The sequence below is a fragment of the Bos mutus genome, chromosome 26 (genome assembly GCF_027580195.1).
Source record: "Bos mutus isolate GX-2022 chromosome 26, NWIPB_WYAK_1.1, whole genome shotgun sequence".
Lineage (NCBI taxonomy): Eukaryota > Metazoa > Chordata > Mammalia > Artiodactyla > Bovidae > Bos > Bos mutus.
The window spans coordinates 37,679,264-37,698,520 of record NC_091642.1 but is presented as its reverse complement, the minus strand read 5'-3'; the positions used below and the strand labels follow the sequence as shown (position 1 = coordinate 37,698,520).

The window sequence follows — 19,257 nt, the reverse complement described above, 5'->3', positions numbered from 1 at the left end:
GTGATTGCGGGTGGCAGGTGAGAAAGGATGAAGCAGTTCATCACCCCTGCCTGCTGCCTGGAGAGCATGGTAGATCTCTGAAGTGGATTCCTTATTCATCCCCATCTTGCATGAGAACATCTGATCTCCAAGATGTACTGAACACTCACTATGCACCCTAGGCAATGCAGGGGAATTCTAGCATGAGCAAATCCTTGTACTCCAGAAATTTATAAACCAGTACATGAAGATCATGAAGAATAAGTATCAAGAAAACTCTAACCTAGGAACAATGCATTCAGGGTTCTTAGAAGTATTTTCTAAAATGTATTTTAAAAAGTTGGACTTCATAGAAGGAAGACAGATCTTTCAGTGAAGAAGACATGGAGGAAGAAACCAGGGAAGACTTTCTGTCGGTGGTGGCATAGGAGACAAGTCTTCCATGAAAAACTGGAGGAGGACATTCCAAGGGAAGGATTTAGCCTAATTAAGATGCAGAGATGGCTCAGCAGGTACTGCCCATGGATTCCTAAACACTTCCCTGAGATTTGGAACCAAACATAGTTCTTTGGCTATCTTTGCTACATAGAGCTGAGGGGAAAACATTTTGGTTCAAGCCTGTTTTGTGTTTTCTATTACACTAGTAACCGTTGCTTGGTGGGCTTGCTGCTTGGCAGGAGGTGTGGAGGAAGGGGAGAGAGGACAAGAAAAGTCTGATGGGTAGTGAACCACCTCAGAACTGCCAGTCTGCTTCCTGTGTTCTTAGTAAAGTCCTGCAGTCCAGGGCAGTGACCTGGGGCATTCGGGCTTAAAGTCTGTTGTGTTTACATAACCACACATTCCCTATATAAAGAGGTCCTTGTGAAGTCTGCCAAATCTGTCAGTTCTAGTCACAGTCAGTTCCAACAAGCACCTGACCAAGAAAACTGAGATCAGACTAGGGGTGTGGGAAGGAACTGGTCAAACTAGTTGGGCAGTTTTATTTTTACTGAGCAACATATTTTCAACTGGGGGAAGGACACTAATATTATTTAACCTCTATGAAACTGATGCATATGTACACTGTCTCATATAATCCTTTTAATAATAATAAATAGTATTAATTCAGATGAGTAAACTGAGGTTCAGGGATTAAATAACTTGCTCAAGGTCATCTAGCTGGTAACTGCTGGTGCCCATGACTGAGTCCACAAATATCTAGTTCCTGCTCCACTGCTTGTTGTTCTGTCTCATTAGACAATTGGCAAATTCTCCACTGTAACCCAGGAGACACTTCCCTGCAGATGAAGCTTTAGTCCGACCCTGCTTGTACCCTGCCTGAACTTTGACAATCTAATTTCTCCTCCGTGCACTTTAACACTGCTCTGATGAGTTCTTAACGCTGCTGCCAAGAGGTTTTCTTGGTGTCACGGCTTCCCTTTCTCAAGATGAAGTCTATCTGTTCTATTTTGGAAGACAACCCAAGTCTGTGCTCTCAGCTTTCAAGATGTTTCCCGAGATCCTCCCAGTCAGCTTCCCATTCTGAACTCTTTCAAATGACACATCCTCTCTTGGGCTCGCTGGCTGACGGTCTTAGCCCTACCCCAACTCCTGTCAGCAAGTCCTGCGCCAAGCCACACCCTCTTCTAAAACATTCTCTCTGCCTCAGCCTACCAAATTTGCACCTGGCATTTGGGTTCCTACATTTCACTGTCTCCAAAACAAAGTTCTCATCGGACTTAACTCTGGCTTCTCCAAATTTAAAAAACATTGCCCCTTCCCAGCACCTCTGCCTGGGGATAGCACAACAGGTCCTGCTAAGACAGAGGGCACGGTGTCTCTGTTAGTCAAGTGGCTACTTGGCTTTGTTCCATGGTCTGTACATTCCTACTGCCTGTTTCTTTCTATACAGTCTCTCAAATTATTAATGTTTTAAAATCAAACACTAACTCTTACATCTGTAATACAATGCAAAAGAAAGAGGTATTTAATGGAACAGTTTAAACTGAGGGTGTGCTAGGCTGTTAAAAGCAACAATATAACTGCTCCATCTGTCAAAACAGGACAAAACAGAACAAAAAGCCCACTCCTGCTGCTCTGCAATTTCTGTATTTTTTATAAGAAAATTAATCCTGAGAATGAAAATTCTATCAATTAAAATTAACAAAGGGTTCATAATTCATCAAAGACTATGAGTTTTATAAGCCAGGAACTATGCTAAAAAAAAAAAAAAAAAAAGGCCAAGTATTACTCAAAAGCTTACAAACTGCAAAAGGTTAAGTACAGGCTAAAACTCCATTAGGTTCCCAACTTGATCAGTTTATGTAACTCAGAAGGTGGAAAAACTTGGAATCTGGGCCTAAAACAACACTGAATTATTTCCATCCAAGTTACGCTACAAGGAAAAAAAATGTGAAGTTTGAAAACTTTCCTTTCAAAAGCCAGATTTAGACAAACTGAAGGAAAAAGGAATGAGATGCTGTGAGTCCAGCCCACTGCAGCTTCACAATGACCTATTTTGCCCTTTTCAAGGAGAGCTCTCTTTCCTATTCCTTAAACAGCATCTGCTTACCTAGTCAGCTCAAAGTCAATGTGAATCCTACGTGGCCGGGTTTATGCCAGGTTCACAAACTATGTTGGTATTGTGTAAACTTCCACGACTGCATGACCTTGGTCACAAGGACTAGCAGTTAAGTCGGCTTGACCAGTGTGGAGAAAATACACAATCAGCAGAAATGCCGCTTAGAAGTACATACTTTATCCAAAGTGGGCAAGAGTCAGAGAGCAAGGCCCACGGGTCACTCTTGCATAAACATGCATGACTGTCACTGTTCCGTCTACCTGGTTGTGCACCTGAACTGCTGGGGCCGACGCTGGCTTTCGTGTGGGCTGAGGATGCCAGCACCACCGACGTCTCAACACAGTTTCAGAGCCATGTGGCCAACTGCCTGTCCAACATCTGCAGCTGGCTGCTGGCCTTGCCTTTGCCCCAGAGGTCTCTGCCAGCAGGGGTAGTGCAGCTGTGCTCACTGCCCAGAAGATGCCAACTCCTCTCCCTGGCCTCAGCCCCACCACAGGAGGTGAGACTGTTGGCAGCATGGGGAGCAGCTGCTTGGTACAGAACCAGGGGCAGAGGCTGAAGGTAGGCAGACTTTTTTTGTCGCTCCAGTAATAGCAACTTTGGATGTGGGCTATTCTCCCAAGAGGTGATGAGGGAGGTTATGAGAAACACATATACTGTCACAAAAGTTTGCTATGCCCAACCTAATCTTCCCACATGCACAGCACCATGCTCAAGGAAGCAGAACTATGCCATTTGCTTTGTTTTATTTTTTATTAAGCACTCAAGGATTCTACGGAGAAGGCAACGGCAACCCACTCCAGTACTCTTGCATGGAAAATCCCATGGACAGAGGAGCCTGGTGGGCTGCAGTCCATGGGGTCGCGAAGAGTCGGATACGACTGAGTGACTTCACTTTGACTTTTCACTTTCATGCATTGGAGAAGGAAATGGCAGCCCACTCCAGTGTTCTTGCCTGGAGAATCCCAGGGACGGGGGAGCCTGCTGGGCTGCCGTCTATGGGGTCACAGAGAGTCGGACATGACTGAAGCAACAACAGCAGCAGCAGCAAGGATTCTAAGGTCATTACCATTAGGATGGCCTATGTCACAGCAAGGGGTTAAAAGATGAACTGAACTGATCAGATTCCCTCTCTCCGGACTCCAACTAGAAATATGAAATCAATTTGCCCCCTGGAAGCACAGAAAGGAGCACATATGCAGAGAAGAGCTGACTCATGATGATGCGGAACATTACAAGGAAGAATTAATAGTGCCTACTGTTCAAATCCCTGCAGCCTGCCACCCCCGAGCACAGTCTCCATGACACCTGGTTGTATCATGGCTCCTATTTTGGGGCTTTCCTTGTTCCTCATAACCATAACCTTAATTTGAAGGAGCACAAATGAACTCTCTGATCCTTGCAGTCAAAGACCTTGCCTACAGAGCAATGCACTCACGTGCAGAAACAGCGTGGCATCACCCAAGAGGCAGGATCTTCTGGTTAAGCTACAGCTAAAGGGCAGCTCAGACCTATAGCCTTCACCTAAACCAGCTCTTTGGAAATATCCTCAGCTAGTTAAGTGTGACCAACAGAAGAGAAGAACTCAGGAAAAAGCCAAGGATCACTTTCAGTTTTAAATAGCTATGAAAGCGTGACCATGGATCATATAGCTTAAGTTGCTAAGTTTTATATAAAATCCAGCCTTCCAAATAATAGCATAAGTTATCAGACTATATACTTTAGGTCTATTTACCCTTCCCACAAATTACACACCCTAGCAAAACAAAAACTACTTTTTTTGATAATTCACCAGGTGAAATAGTATATACTACTGGTCAGCCAGGTTCAAGTCTATCTAATAAGAGCTGTGTGCTCTTAGCAAAAGACACATCACGTCTTTGAGTCCCAGCTTAAAATAAAGGCTGGATTAGAATGAGATGCTCTTTAGGGCAGCTCTAACATCTGATGGACTCTGCTTCTCTCTGCACAAGTAATGAACTCATCATTCGCAAAGATAAAATCCACTCATTGAGCAAATATCTGAGGGCTAGCCACTGACGCAGGTGTGTAAGGTACTGAGTATAGAGCAGAGAACAAAATCCCTGGTCTTATCAAATTTACACTCCAAGGTGGAAAACAAAAAAACACATACAATTTTTTTTTCAGGTTGTGATAAGTATACCTTATCACAAGGAAAAATAAATAGTGAGGGTGGAAAATAAAAATAAAATGAGAGTGAGGACTAGACAGCAAGAGAAGAGAGGGGCTGCTATTTGAGATACGGAAGTCAGGAAAGATCTCTCTGTGAAGGTGACATTTCAGCAGAGTCTGTCTATGGGAAGAGAGGAGCAATCCATTTAGAAATCTGGGTCAAGACGGTTTCAGACAAAAGGAAGTTTCAGACAAAAGACTAAGACCCTGAGAAGACTTTGTGTACTTCAAGGAAGAGCATAGAAGTCAGTGTGGCCAGAGAAGGTAAGGCAGAAAATGACTGGAGATGATGTCAAAAAATACCCAAGATTCAACAGACGAAGAGGACCCAAGAGGAAAAGGTTTAAACTTCAAGTACAAGAGTCAGATCAATGTGCTTTCTGGCTTCTGTAGGGGTCCATTACATTCCAAACACATAGGCAAAAAGGTAAGTCCACAACTGCAATGTACCATTCATCTGACTTAAAACTAAGCAAAAAAATGTGCTGCAGATGTCCAAATTAGCATAAACTTCATAAAGAAAATTGGTTTGGGAAGCCATGTGATATCAAATCCGGAGTCATTAGGACTTTCATTTCTTTCAACTCTGGTTAAGCTTCTGCTGCAAATTTATCCTAAAGAAGAATCATACGAAAGGATATATTAACAGAAGCATTATTTATAATAGCCTACATGACCAACAAGCAAGTAAATTATGGTGTAATAATAGGTGAGGCAGCTACTTAAAAAATAAGAAAATTAAGCAGAAACATGGGAGGAAGGAGAATAAAAAACTGTAACTCTGCTATTATTATACTCCCACAAAAAAGATATATATGAATAAAGACTGGATGGAAACAAAAACGATGACAGTGGCTCTGCTAAGGAGGCAGAATTATTCTTTTTCCTTATAGAATAACACTTATTCACTGCAAAACAGATTGCTTTCTACTTCATTACAATACTAAGGCCTTGAATTAGGATAACAACAGAAATTACTATGATCCTGTACTTGACAAGAGAGCCACACGCATCTCTACTCCATGAAGGACTGCTCAGTAACCCTAGCGTATCTGCTGGTGCTGACTGTTGTTGCTCGAAGCTTCTTTCCTTTAGCCGCCATGGTCACAGACACAACGCCAGTCCTTCACTCCACTTCATCTCTATTGCCATGGCCTCTTTCTTTCTGGTTCCTGACAGAACTTACTCATGGCTTTTCACTTTCTTCTCCCTCCTCTCTATAAACTTGACTCTCAAGAGATGTGTACCTGCAGCTTCAGACTCTTCCCAAACTCCCCAGCCACAATGTCAAGTGCCCGTGAGGAATTTCCTCTCAGATAAGATGTGAGGACATACCAAACCCTGCATGTTTTTAATCAGATCAACACCACACCAAACTGGTTTTCTCTCTGTTGACTGTCCTACATTCAACAGTGCCAATTCTCCCGTTCAGTGGGCCTATCTTTTAACACGTGATGGTGAACAAATTACACTCTTCTGATTTCTTACTCTTTAACATGGGGCTAATAAGGGCGCCTATCTTGTGGAGTTTAAAATAAGATTAAGCACAGAAAATAGTAACCCACTCACTGCCTAGCTGACAACAAGTCCTTAATAAACATTTGCCATCCTAATTATCATTATTCTAGCCCCCAGAATAATTATCATTATCTTATCTCTTTTATCCCTGTCTAGCTTTTAAGACTCAGTTCTTGCACAGCCCACCTGTGCCCCTGCCATGGAAGTGTGAAGTCTTAACCCCTGCAGCACCAGGGAAGTCCCCAGCCCATGACAATCTATTCCTCCTCTGGATGCCTAGGATTTTCTTTTACTCATTTGTCATTAACCATAAGTTGATCTGTATTTTCTTTAATAAAAATAACATCACTCATAAACCTACTGTATGCCAGGATGATTTTAAGTACTACACATGGATTCATCCATTTTAGTCCTCATCACAACTTTATGAAGTAGGTACTCATATTACCTCTCTTTTACAGGTGGTGCAACTAAGGAATAGAAAGGCTGAACATCATGCTTAAGGTCATACAACTAAGAGGTGGGATAGCCCAGCAAGTCTAGTTCCCAAATTCATGGTCTTTACCATTACTTAATGTTTCACATCTGTGTTCTCACGTCTCCTCTGAAAAACTGCAGTCTTCTCAAAAACAAGAATGGTTTCTTCTCTAGATGCCCCACAAGGCCGGAGAGTATAGACTCTTCCACAGACAGACGGGCAACAAATATTAGATGGATTGATAATCTCAATGTTACCTGATCATCTGCACCGGGACGCAGGCCCCCTATCGCACTTATTCTGTTCTCTCACCATCCACTTGTAGTAACTATCTTCGAATTACCTTAGCAACCAAGCTACCTACATAGTGATGTTGATTAGCATTTTGTATGAATGCAGGGATTGGTTCATGTGCTAACATTTGGGAGAACCTCTCTTTCCAGCACTCACAATTTCAACTCTGCTATTTCAGAACTAAAAAGCATGAGGATGCAATGTCAGGAAAATTCCTCAATATTCTGATTAGCTGAATCTCTTTTCATCATCAAGAGCCAAATGCAGAAAACACAAAGCAAGACTTTGCTTTAGTTTTATCAGTAACTATTTGGAAGTATGTTAAATTGATATTTCTATTTGACCCAACTCCATTCTGTCTTTACCCCAAACACCACAGAAATGCCTTTATATCTACTCTCTCTGGGAGACTAGAACAATTGAGGGAAGGGAAAAAAACTGTATTTCTTTCCAAGGCTTTCTTCTGCATCATTTTCTCCTTCATCACAACATTCCAACCACACTTCCTTCATTTCTTCAAAGGAAATAAAGCCCTTTTCTCACTATTTCCCACATGGTATTCCTCTGGTTGAAAATAGCTTCCCTACACTTTCTAGCTAACTCCTCAATAATCAGTTCTACCTAATCCCTGTTTTCTCAAAGAAACTCTATATCCTCAGTCTAAACTGAAGTCCTCTTTTTAAAAGTCACTGCATTCTCCATTTTTCCTTCAGAGAACTATTGTAGTTTGTAACTGTGTTATTTTATGATTTCCCCCAGAGGACTCTAAAGTTCAGAAGGTCTGAGAACACATCATGAAGACACAATATGCCTTCCATGCTTTCTTCCTTCCATGTTCTCAGAGGTGCTCTGGAGAACACCAAGCAATGACCTGCTTGTGGCCCACACACAAACTGTTCCAAAGGGTTCTGCATATCCTCAAAGAGGTGATCAAATGCCTCAGTGGCTTTGTGCTGTTGAGAACCCCAGTCTCCATCCCCTCTCACTCTGCTGGCCCAACAACACTTAAGAGAACAGCTGACGTATGTGGTCGCTGATTCTTTACATAGATATTAAGCTCTCCATAGTTCAATGAAATGGCCATGGTTTGACAAACTGTACTCCAAATCTGTACAGGCATACCTGCTGGATACACGAATGATTCTGTTTATTTCACTAGGCACACATGTTCTAAGAAAAAAACAGAAGGACTTCATAGTGTATGGTTCTTATTTTCCTCTTATGTACACATAAGCCTAAAGCATAAAGCCAAAGAAACTGTGCCTAATGGCCAAGCTGCAGGGACCTAAGAAAAGTATAACTGACAAGAGGAGTATTACCAAAAAAGCACTGACCTGAATCAAAACCCGAGGAATTCAAAGAAAAGCAGAAACAGCACGAGGGGGCATTATTAACAAGGCACAAAACAGTTTGGAATAAACTACTTAGGTGTCCCCAGTGTTCAAAGCAATGGGCATGGAATCTCAAAGCTACTTCAACCTTGGACTAACACCAAATTTCTTTAGGTCCTTCCAAAATAGGTCAACCTTCAGACTTTGGCTGAGAGCAAAACACAACAGGAGCCAAAAGTTTAATAATTATTTCTCCTCCTTGACCCCAAAATCACCAGAGAGGCAAGCTGCTCTCTGAGGATGCAAGCCTGAGGACCAAAATCAGGGGATCCAGATTCTCTGCTTGGCCTGGCTCTCACTAGTCCATCTCAACACTTAACCTCAGTCATAAAATAAGGGCAACTTCTCTAATGTCCTATAATTCTATGTTATTGTGCTGTTAAATAGGAAGGGCACCCAAACCATGGAGAGTTCACAGAGCTGCTGAGCTCTATACTGCTCATACCAACCCAAATGTTTTCTCTTTAACTCTCAGAGACAAATTTAAGCGGGATGTTGCGGAGATGACGCATGTACCAAAAAGGCAGACAAGAATAATGGTGGTCCATTATGCATAAAATATGAGTAGAGATGTGAAAATATTTAGTTTGGAAAAGAGAAGAGAAGACTTGAAGGGAACTGATCGTCCTTGATGTACCCAAAAACATGTCACAACAATGACTTACTCTGTTTTACTTTATTGGACACGACTGACCAATGGGTAAAGACTGTATGACCATATACATGCTTATTTTCACTGTTACTTTTACAGTGATCATCTCCAACAGAAGAACAAAATTTAATAATCAGTTATGTCTACATAGACTTCCTCTGAAATAAATGCCTCCTTTGTCACTGGATGTCTCAGAAGGTAAACAATTCTCTGGGCTACAGAAGTCAATAAACTTTCTGCAAAGAGATTTGAGGGCCACACAGAGTCTCTATTACCTATTCTTCTCTGTGTATGTGTTTTTACAACACTTAAAAACATAAAAACCATCTTGAGCTCACAGGCGAAACAAAGAGAGTTTGTTGACTCATGTTCTACAGGTGTGCTGCCCAATAAATATGAGTCACACATGTAATTTAAAATTTTCCAATATCTACATTTACAAAGCTAAAAATCAGAAACAGGTGAAGTTAATTTTAATATATTTTAATCCAATATACCAAAAAAACTATCATTGTAACATGTAAACAAAATTACTAATGAAATCCTTTACCTTTTTAAAAAATAAGTCTTTGAAATTCAGTGTAGAGAAACAAGAGAGATGACCTTTCAACCAATACTGAATTCTAATGATTCAAATCAATAAGGAAAAAAAGGAACTGTCAATAAATGACAGCTGGGACAGCAGGCATACTACCTGGAAAAACAAAGGTGGATCTTTTCTTGTTCCTTACTCCATTATCAATCCCAGACAGAAATGAAATGTCAATGAAATAAAGTAAAATAATAAATTCAAAATGCCAGAAAGGATGCTATTTTAACCATTCAGATTGGCAAACATTGAAAAAGAGCCATATCTTCAGACCGTCAACAGAACAAATTTTCACAAATTAGGTACTACCAGTCCATGGGGTTGCTAAAAATTGGACATGACTGAGCAACTTCACTTTCACTTTTCACTTTCATGCATTAGAGAAGGAAATGGCAACCCACTCCAGTGTTCTTGCCTGGAGAATCCCAGGGATGGGAGAGCCTGGTGGGCTGCCGTCTATGGGGTCGCACAGAGTCAGACACGACTGAAGTGACTCGGCAGCAGCAGCAGTGGAATATAAATGTGTATGATTTGTTAAGGGAAGCTTGGCAGTATGTATAAACATGTACCTCACTTTTGCAAATTCACCCTAAGATGTCATTAGAAAAAAGCAAAAAAATAAAGCCACAAGGATATTCACTGAAGCAGCATCCATGAGAAAAAACAACTGAAAGCAACTTAAATGTCCTCAATTTAGTTCAGTTCAGTCACTCAGTTGTGTCCGACTCTTTGTGACCCCATGAATCGCAGCACGCCAGGCCTCCCTGTCCATCACCAACTCCCGGAGCTTGCTCAAACTCATGTCCGTCGAGCTGGTGATGCCATCAGCCATCTCATCCTCTGTCGTCCCCTTCTCCTCCTGCCCCCAATCCCTCCCAGCATCAGAGTCTTTTCCAATGAGTCAACTCTTCGCATGAGGTGGCCAAAGTATTAGAATTTCAGCTTTAGCAGTCGGACACGACTGAGCGACTGATCTGATCTTCCAATGAACACCCAGGACTGATCTCCTCTAGAAGGGACTGGTTGGATCTCCTTGCAGTCCAAGGGACTCTCAAGAGTCTTCTCCAACACCACAGTTCAAAAGCATCAATTCTTCGGCGCTCAGCTTTCTTCACAGTCCAACTCTCACATCCACACATGACCACTGGAAAAACCATAGCCTCGACTAGACGGACCTTTGTTGGCAAAGTAATGTCTCTGCTTTTCAATATGCTATCTAGGTTGGTCATAACTTTCCTTCCAATGAGTAAGCGTCTTTCAATTTCATGGCTGCATTCACCATCTGCAGTGATTTTGGAGCCCAGAAAAATAAAGTCTGACACTGTTTCCACTGTTTGCCCATCTATTTCCCATGAAGTGCTGGGACCAGAAGCCATGATCTTAGTTTTCTGAATGTTGAGCTTTAAGCCAACTTTTTCACTCTCCTCTTTCAATAGGACTGACTAAATAAAACAAGGTCATTAAGGATAATGTAAATTTCTTATAGAAAGATGTTGACATTGCTGGGGGGAAATGAAGGTTATTAAATATTAGCATATATACTGTGATCCCAATTATGTAAAATTTTAAATTTCATATAAATGTATGTATTCATAAAGAGATATAAGAAAGATATTTAATAAAATGTATACATTTAATAAAATGATCATCTCTGACAGAGGTATATTTGGGTTAATTTTATTTGGACATGATCATAGATGTGCTTATTTTCATTTTTATTTTTCACAATGATCATTCTGCACCTTTTATCCCAGAATCATTTTTATAACCTTCTCAGAATGATTTTTTTTCAACCAGCACTCTTAAAAATATCTCTTACACATGTCTAAAGCACAATAGTGTTGGTTGTTTATAAGATGTGTTTGAAATTTAATTTTAAGAATAAATACATACTCAGTCTCAGGGAGGCAGAGGGAAGGTATCTTTTATACATGTCATTTTATAGAGTGTATCACATGCACCACAGCATGATGGATACATTCTTTCCCTAAAATGACAGCTGCCTTCATTCACATGTGCAACTAGTACTCTCAGGAACATCTTTTTATACATGTGACTTTACAGAGTGTATTACATGCAGAGCAGTGAGATGAACTCATTCATTCACTGAAATACCAGGATTCTGACTCAACGAACCATTAAGCATTGTTAAAAACATGTTTTAAATATTTCTTTAGTGTCAATATATGCACCACAAAGTGAATACATTCCTTCACTGAAATAATCAGCATGATGATTTTTATCTTTTTAGACTAATATAAAACTTATTTTTAATTTTAAAAAATTACTGGAGAGGATTAACAGAAGAAAGTTAAAAGCAAATAACCTTATATTTAGTGAATAAATTATTTTCATAGAAATACAGTAGGGAGAAGTACAGGTGACAAATCTAATAAACCAGAGATAAAAGGAAGCCTCCTGCCATTTCTAGGCTAAGCTATAATTCAATTCCTGTACAAGGCACAGGAAGGACAGGTATTTAGACTCCATCTTCTTGCGGTGAGTACTGTTACACAATAACACACATCAAAGCCCAATTCCTTAGAGATGAAGGACATCCTTGAAACATGCAGACCATAACACAAGAAGAAAACTTTCTCTGTAGCTCAAAACACTCTTCAATATAAATGTTGGAACATACCCAGAATTAATACCATCAGAAAAGTTACCTAGATTCCACAAAACGATAAACTAAAGTGATATATTTTTCATGCCCTCATAAACCATCAAAAAAGCCTACCAAAAGTAAGGAAAGCAAGGTCATGGAAAGGGAAGCAAGGTCATGCTACTTTGCCCTCTACCCATCACCAGGCTAAGTCACTTAAGACACAGTCATGGATAAAGGTAATTTGACATAATGTCAGTCTTCTATCACTAGCTGTTCCAAGTTTGGGGTTTTATAAGATCTATAAAACTACAGGGCTAGGGCTACAAATAAAATTTTATTCAAAATAATCTTCTCCATTGTTGACAATCCTCAAAACCCTAGATCTTTTCTTCCAATTAATGAAAAGTTAGCCAAGGCTCCTTCACAGCAGACTCACAGGATCTCATTGTCAATAAAAGTAGATGCCCTGAAACAATCAGTACGCTCCTGGGGGAACTGTCTCCAAGACAATCAACATTAAAATGATTTCTTATTGGGGGGAAAAGTCAAAAGCTATTTCCAGAGTTAAAATGATGCATTTTATTGAACTATCACGCTAGTTCTCCAACCGGCGAACAGTGCAGACATTTTAAGCGCATTACCTTTAGGAGGAAAATACGACTTGCTTTCAGCTTTGTGAGGCCAGTCTACCACAAGAGGTCCAAACCTGCGAAAGCTGGCAGTGATCTCATCTACAAAACAGAGAAGGAATGTTAGCAGAAGAGAAAAACATACTGTAGACAGAATAGCATCAAACATATCTTTTTATTTGAAAATATTTTTTGAGAGCTGTTTTCTAAAGCATTCTTTACAGAAGTCAAATTTATTAAGTGAAATACCACTGTTGGGGGTACATTTGGTTATCTACTATCAACCATGCAGAACGTGTTTCAAACTATAATTCATTTCCCTTCACTTTCACTAAGCCTGATATAAAGAATCTGGAAGAAAAAAAAAATCTGACATTAGCAAAGGTGACTACTCTGTCAAAGAAAAAGGGGACTGTAAAGATAGGAATGTTCTCTGTTTTTAGGAAAAAAAAGGCAAAATACACAAAATATTTAAAATACATTTCTACTTATGTGAAGTAATCTGAGATTATTAATCTCAGATTATTATTATTGATATAAGATTCTTTTAGAAATAGATACTATTCTTTTGGTGAGGAGCAGGGACAATAAGTGACTTAAGGGTAAGAAAAAACTAAAAGCCAATGGCCTCTTTCTCTTACACGTATCTACCACATATCCTATAAAGAAAACATTTCAAAAGTTATAGCTTAACAGACTTATCTTTACCTTCTGACTTTTGATTCAAAGCAGAAGGTTGTAACAGAGGTCCTAATCAGTTTTAAGCTGCCACTCTCTCAGGACAGGGAAGCCTGGTGTGCTGCAGTCCATGGGGTCGCAATGAGTCAGACATGACTGAGCGACTAAACAACAGCCATGACCAAAAACTTTGTCTTAAAGAAAAATCCAAGGGGTTTTTCATTAACAGGTATCTCTATAGATGAGATTAACACTAGTCAAAGAATAGTTTAGAGAAAAATGAGCCCTCAGCTGTGTATAACTTCAAAGCAGTAAGCCTAAAGTAAAACCATTTCTCTCATTATGAAAAAAAGAAAATCATGATAAATTAAGAGAAATGTTATAGCTTGAATAACACTGGCAAAACAATTGTTTTAACAATATTTTTAAAGCAGATCCAAAGGCTACTAGAACTAGAGTTGCTTTCTTCCCTTGAGTTAACTCTGTCACAATTCTATTTCATTCTTCTATTCAACAAATATTTACTGACAACCTATGTGTTGACCAGCTTTAGGCACTAGTGAAACTCACTTTTGGATTGCTAGTATCTCAAACATATTATTAAGAAATATTCTCATTAGCCTCAATTCTTTCAAAGGCAAGAGGGGTTATTTCATTAACAGGTATCTACATTAAAATATGAAATGGTATGGTGTGATGCATAGGAACAAAGTTCTGGAATCAGATGGATTTTGATTCCAACCGCACCACTAGTTACATAACTGTTTCTCTCTGATCCTTAGTTTCCTCATCTACAAAATGGAGTTGGCAGGAGATGACTTAGAGGAGACCTGTGGAGTTTAAACGAGATAATATACAGCACTTAGCACACAATGGGCTTACTGGAAGAGTTTCGTAAATATTAGCTCTCATTATCATTTAAAAATGTGACCCAAAATTAATAACAAGGAAATGAGAAGCTGTTTGGAGACTGCCACGTCTGAAGAGCAGACCAGAGGTGCACAATCTCTTTCTTTTCCATCTACTGAGCATCCTCATCTCCTGACACTAAGACATGAAAGTCCTAAAGCTGTCTTCGAGAGGAGAGGTAGGGTCAGATCACACGAGTAATAACTCTGGCCTTCATTAAGCCATTAGTGAGTGCATGGTACCTTCATCGATATCAGGAGGAAGGCCTCCAACAAACACCTTTCTAGAGTAGCGCTCTACTCGCTCCCCGTTCTGACAGCGAGTGGGAGAACTTAAGCCAGATGACAAAGACTGATCGCCGTGACTGTCGTCCAGGAAGGCATCTTCAAAGGGAAAGAGAGAAGATCGACCTGAAACAAATGCAGGAGTTTCTATGGTTAAAAGTAGTTTCCTAGACAACACGTGTTTTATTAGGAGCCAAAGCACAGAATGAAGCATTCCAAAAAATACATCCTAAACTGTGGGTTTTTTTTTTAAGTATTTATTTATTTGGCTGTGCTGGGCATGCAGGCTCTTTGATCTTTAGTTGCTGCATGTGGAATCTAGTTCCCTAACCAGGGATCGAACCCAGGCCCCCTGCATTGGGAGTGCAGAGTCTTAGCCACTGGACCACCAGGGAAGTCCCAAACACTGATTTTTTTCAATAGAATAAGCAACTGCAGATTACCATGTCTAGACAAGTTTATAGCATCAATTTAAAAAAAAAAAAAAAAAACTTTTTTATTTTGTATTGAGGTATGGCCGCTTAACAATGTAGTGATAGTTTCGGGTGAACAACAAAGGGATTCAGCCATACATATATGTGTATCCATTCTCGCCCACACCCTACCCCCCTCCCATCTAGGCTGCTACATAGCATTGACCAGAGTTCCATGTACAGCATCATTTTTTGTGTAAAGGTATGTACAGCACAGAAGTGACCGGATGGATACTAAGCAAGAAGCATAAAAAACCGCAGCTGTTTTTTGCTGCTAAAAAATATCACTACATTTTACTCATACAGCCCCTATCTCTGCTGCTAAGAGTATTCAGCAATCACTTTCCCTTTACCCAGGCATTTCTTAAAGGGAAGAATAAGATAAATCTTTATTCACAGATTTTGATTGCTCTTTATGGTAACCTCAGAGGCTCAGTTCTAAAGACTGGCCCTGATAGGCGGGGGGATAGTAAACTGATGACAGAAGCTGAGAGCAGGACTAAAAATGATCAATTTGTCCCTGACATTTCAAGTTACTCCCATTTGGAAATGAACATCTACAATAATAAAAGATGGGACAAGTGAATGAAAACATATAAATTAAGATGTGGATATACAGATGTAGATGTGGTTGTGACTAAGCTGTATTTTATATCATTCAAAAAAATGATTTCCATTGTTAATTCTATAGTCTGAGAAGCAAAGGCCCCTACCCTCTCCACATGCGATTAGGAAGATGCCAGAAGTTAAAATTTGTTAATAAATACAACACAATAGTGCCATCTGGCATTACAAAATAAAATTTAAGTTTAAAAAATATATGTATTTTTTCCAGTTTGAGTCAGTGAGTTCCTGGTAAAACTTTCCATTAGGTTCTACTCTAAAAATGAATTATCTTGAACTTTCTAACTTTTGAAAATGAGAAAAACTCCCCTCTAAAATAAATTCATACACTTTTCAAAAAAAGGACACTGTCTTTCTCATTTAGTCTCTCCACTCTTTATTTCCCTGAGACCTAGGTTCTGCATCACTATAGCCAACTCTCTAAAACAGAATATAAATAGCCTTAGAAAAATACTAAAAATTTATTTCTTTTATAAAAAAAAAAGTTACTAATATAAGTCTGTTTATTTTATGAACAACCCAGGTGGTATAAGAAAGGCACTGTTTTGATGTTGAGAGTTAATAAATAAAAGGACCAAAGAATTTTTTGTTCCACTCTTCCCAGCTAAGCTACAAAGAAACAGAACACAATTTGTCACTTCATGTCACCTAGCTTTTTTAGCCTGGCAAGGGCAAACAAGAGACAGTAAATTCTCATCCCCTGATGTCTGTTTTGTTCAGTGGGAGTAAAAGAACTAGATCTGCAACAACTATAGGCAAAACAAGCTTCCCAAAGACACCCAGAGATGTTCGCCCATGGCTGGCGGGTTTGCTTTTCATGTAGTCCACACTCAGTGAACTATGTCTCTGCTGTGACAAGCGTACATCCAAACCAGCATTTCCCACCTTTGTTCCTATCACCAACTCCTACACTCAACAACAGTAACATGAGATGCTCAGAAAACAAAGTCTGGTGGGGGAGAGGTTGGGAGAACTAAATAATATTGGAAAATACTACACACATTATGCCCTTCCCAGAGATTCACAAGCCATATTAGAATACAAAGATTGGGGAAAGTTCTGTAGTAAAATAACTTAATCTAGTATTACCTGAATTTAAGATAAAGGAAATCTTAACATACTATGTAACTCAGTGGAAAACACTTGTAGAATTGTTTATCCACATTTGGAGAACATCACACAAATAAGAGCTATTTGGTAGTCCCTGCCCAAGAAATCAAGTCTGGGGAGAGAGAAAGGCAAGCACATAAATTATCAAATGCGACCATGCATACGTACTCAGTCGTATCCAATTCCTTGGACCCCATGGACAAGTCCTCTGTCCATGGGATTTCCCAGGCAAAAATACTGGAGTGAGTTGCCATTTCCTCCTCCAGGAGATCTTCCTGACCCAAGGAACGAACCCAAGTTTCCTGCACTGGCAGGCCGATTCTTTACCACTAAGCCACCTGGGAAGCCCAATTATCAAATAGAGGCAGAAATACTAAGAGAAGACTTTACCAAATGATGCAAGGCACAATTTACTGCTCTATGGAAAATGGTAGGGCAGGGGCTTCAAGGAGCTTCAGAACGATTTCACAGGAGGGCAATTTTGAGCAGAATCTTGTGGGAGTTACAGTTTCAAACATGAAGAATAAGAATCCATAGAGAAAGAACTTTCAAAACAGCTCTTATCTTTCCCGCCAAGCCTGCTTCTCTAACATTCCTACAATCTCAATGAAAATAACTATTCGGGCTTGCTGCCCCAGAACCCACAGCGGCAGGCAGCTGGGGGTGGGGGGGCGGCCCTGGTGTAGGGGCTGTGGCGGTGCGCGGGGACCCGGTGCGGTGGCTGCAGTAGCTGCGGAGCTGACGAGAAACTGCTAAAGTTCCTGTGGACGCAAAGTAGAATTTCATAAGAACATAATGGATGGAGAAGAGAAAACCTATGGTGGCTGTGAGGGCCCTGATGCCATGTATGTCAAATTGATATCTTCAGATGGTCATGAGTTTATTGTAAAGAGAGAACATGCACTAACATCAGGAACAATAAAAGCCATGTTGAGTGGCCCAGGTCAGTTTGTGGAGAATGAAACTAATGAAGTCAATTTTAGAGAGATCCCTTCACATGTGCTATCGAAAGTATGCATGTATTTTACCTACAAGGTTCGCTACACTAACAGCTCCACGGAGATTCCTGAATTCCCAATTGCACCTGAAATTGCACTGGAACTGCTGATGGCTGCGAACTTCCTAGATTGTTAAATAAAGTAAATTATAATAATAAACTGTTAACTCTTTTTCAGTATTTAATACCTGTAGTTCAGTTAGTAATTTTTTCATATATAGCATGTTGCCTGTGTGCAGTTGAACTTTAAAGTTCATTGCAAAGCAGATTATCTTCTGTTCTTTTGCATAGCAATCAGAGTTGAAGTTTGTTTGCTACATCAACGAATTAAGGACATTTTCACAAATTGAGAAATAAACGAATATACCAATTCGTAGGTGGTTTTGCCTTATCCTTTGGATATGATTTTTTTTAAATTAGAGAAGTGATGATAAAATAAATGCTGAAATTTAGGCATAAATTGAACACGTTCTACAGGTAAATAATGGGGCTACATATTTTTATGTTTTTAGTGTTTTTTTTAAAAAACCTATTCTGATCTTATAGCTGTCATTAGCATTACTAGAGTTATGCAATTGCATATAATTGCATTATAAACATGTTTATAACTTAGCCAAAATATTGATTTTTATAACTGTCAAAGACATGAGAGTTGAAATTTCTTATGTGTCTTTTGATAAACTGCAGTATTGTTTTAAGTGTATCTTGTCTTTTTGTTTATTGCTACAATTAAAAAACTTTATTTAAAATCAGTTTGGAAGAGTACTAGGTACAGCTTTTGGAGCAGGGACTTTTTGAACCATAGCCACATGGTCAACAAGTAAATTACACGTGCATTTGGTTTCATGTACACTGTGCATTTTGGCCAATCCAAAGTACTGTACTTTCACTGACTATAAAGTTTCCTTTACAATATTCATTCTTACATAGTCCCTTGTAGGTACACTTCTCATTATTTAAATATGCTTTAAAAGACTCCTGAACTTCATCTAGATCCTAAGAACAAGACTTCTCTGAACTATTTTAGTCTTCCTCCACTCGGCTGAAATGTTATAAAATACTAAAACCTGAAGAGATGCAGTGCAGATCTTATAATGCACTTTGATATGGTTTATCATCTTCTTTTAACGCATTTCCCAGTAGACAGGATGTCATAATCTGGATCTTCTGCTGAAGTCAAACTTAAAAGAGAGGCCTTTCAGCTTCTATACTAAGACAAAATTTTTTTAAGAACTGTAAGAGTGTCTCTGCTTAGTCATGGGAAAAGCAGCACTAGAGTTGGGTTTACTAT

The 19,257-nt window shown here is 39.6% G+C and overlaps 1 protein-coding gene, 1 non-coding gene and 1 pseudogene across 5 annotated transcripts in view; 1 reads left to right on the top strand and 2 right to left on the bottom strand.

Moving 5' to 3' along the window:
- Window positions 1-19,257, bottom strand: part of CPEB3 (cytoplasmic polyadenylation element binding protein 3) — a 204,398-nt gene that overhangs the window by 62,633 nt on the left and 122,508 nt on the right. For all 4 annotated transcript variants that reach the window (XM_070363675.1, XM_070363676.1, XM_070363673.1 and 1 more), the window contains exons 5-6: window positions 14,721-14,888; window positions 12,904-12,993 (exon numbers count right to left, since the gene is read on the bottom strand). In XM_070363675.1, coding sequence (XP_070219776.1) covers window positions 12,904-12,993; window positions 14,721-14,888 — 258 coding nt within the window. The remainder of the gene's footprint in view (window positions 1-12,903; window positions 12,994-14,720; window positions 14,889-19,257) is intronic.
- Window positions 15,085-15,157, bottom strand: TRNAG-CCC (transfer RNA glycine (anticodon CCC)). Its single transcript has one exon. It is a non-coding gene; the product is annotated as a tRNA-Gly (tRNA).
- Window positions 17,626-18,718, top strand: LOC102274033 (elongin-C pseudogene; annotated as a pseudogene).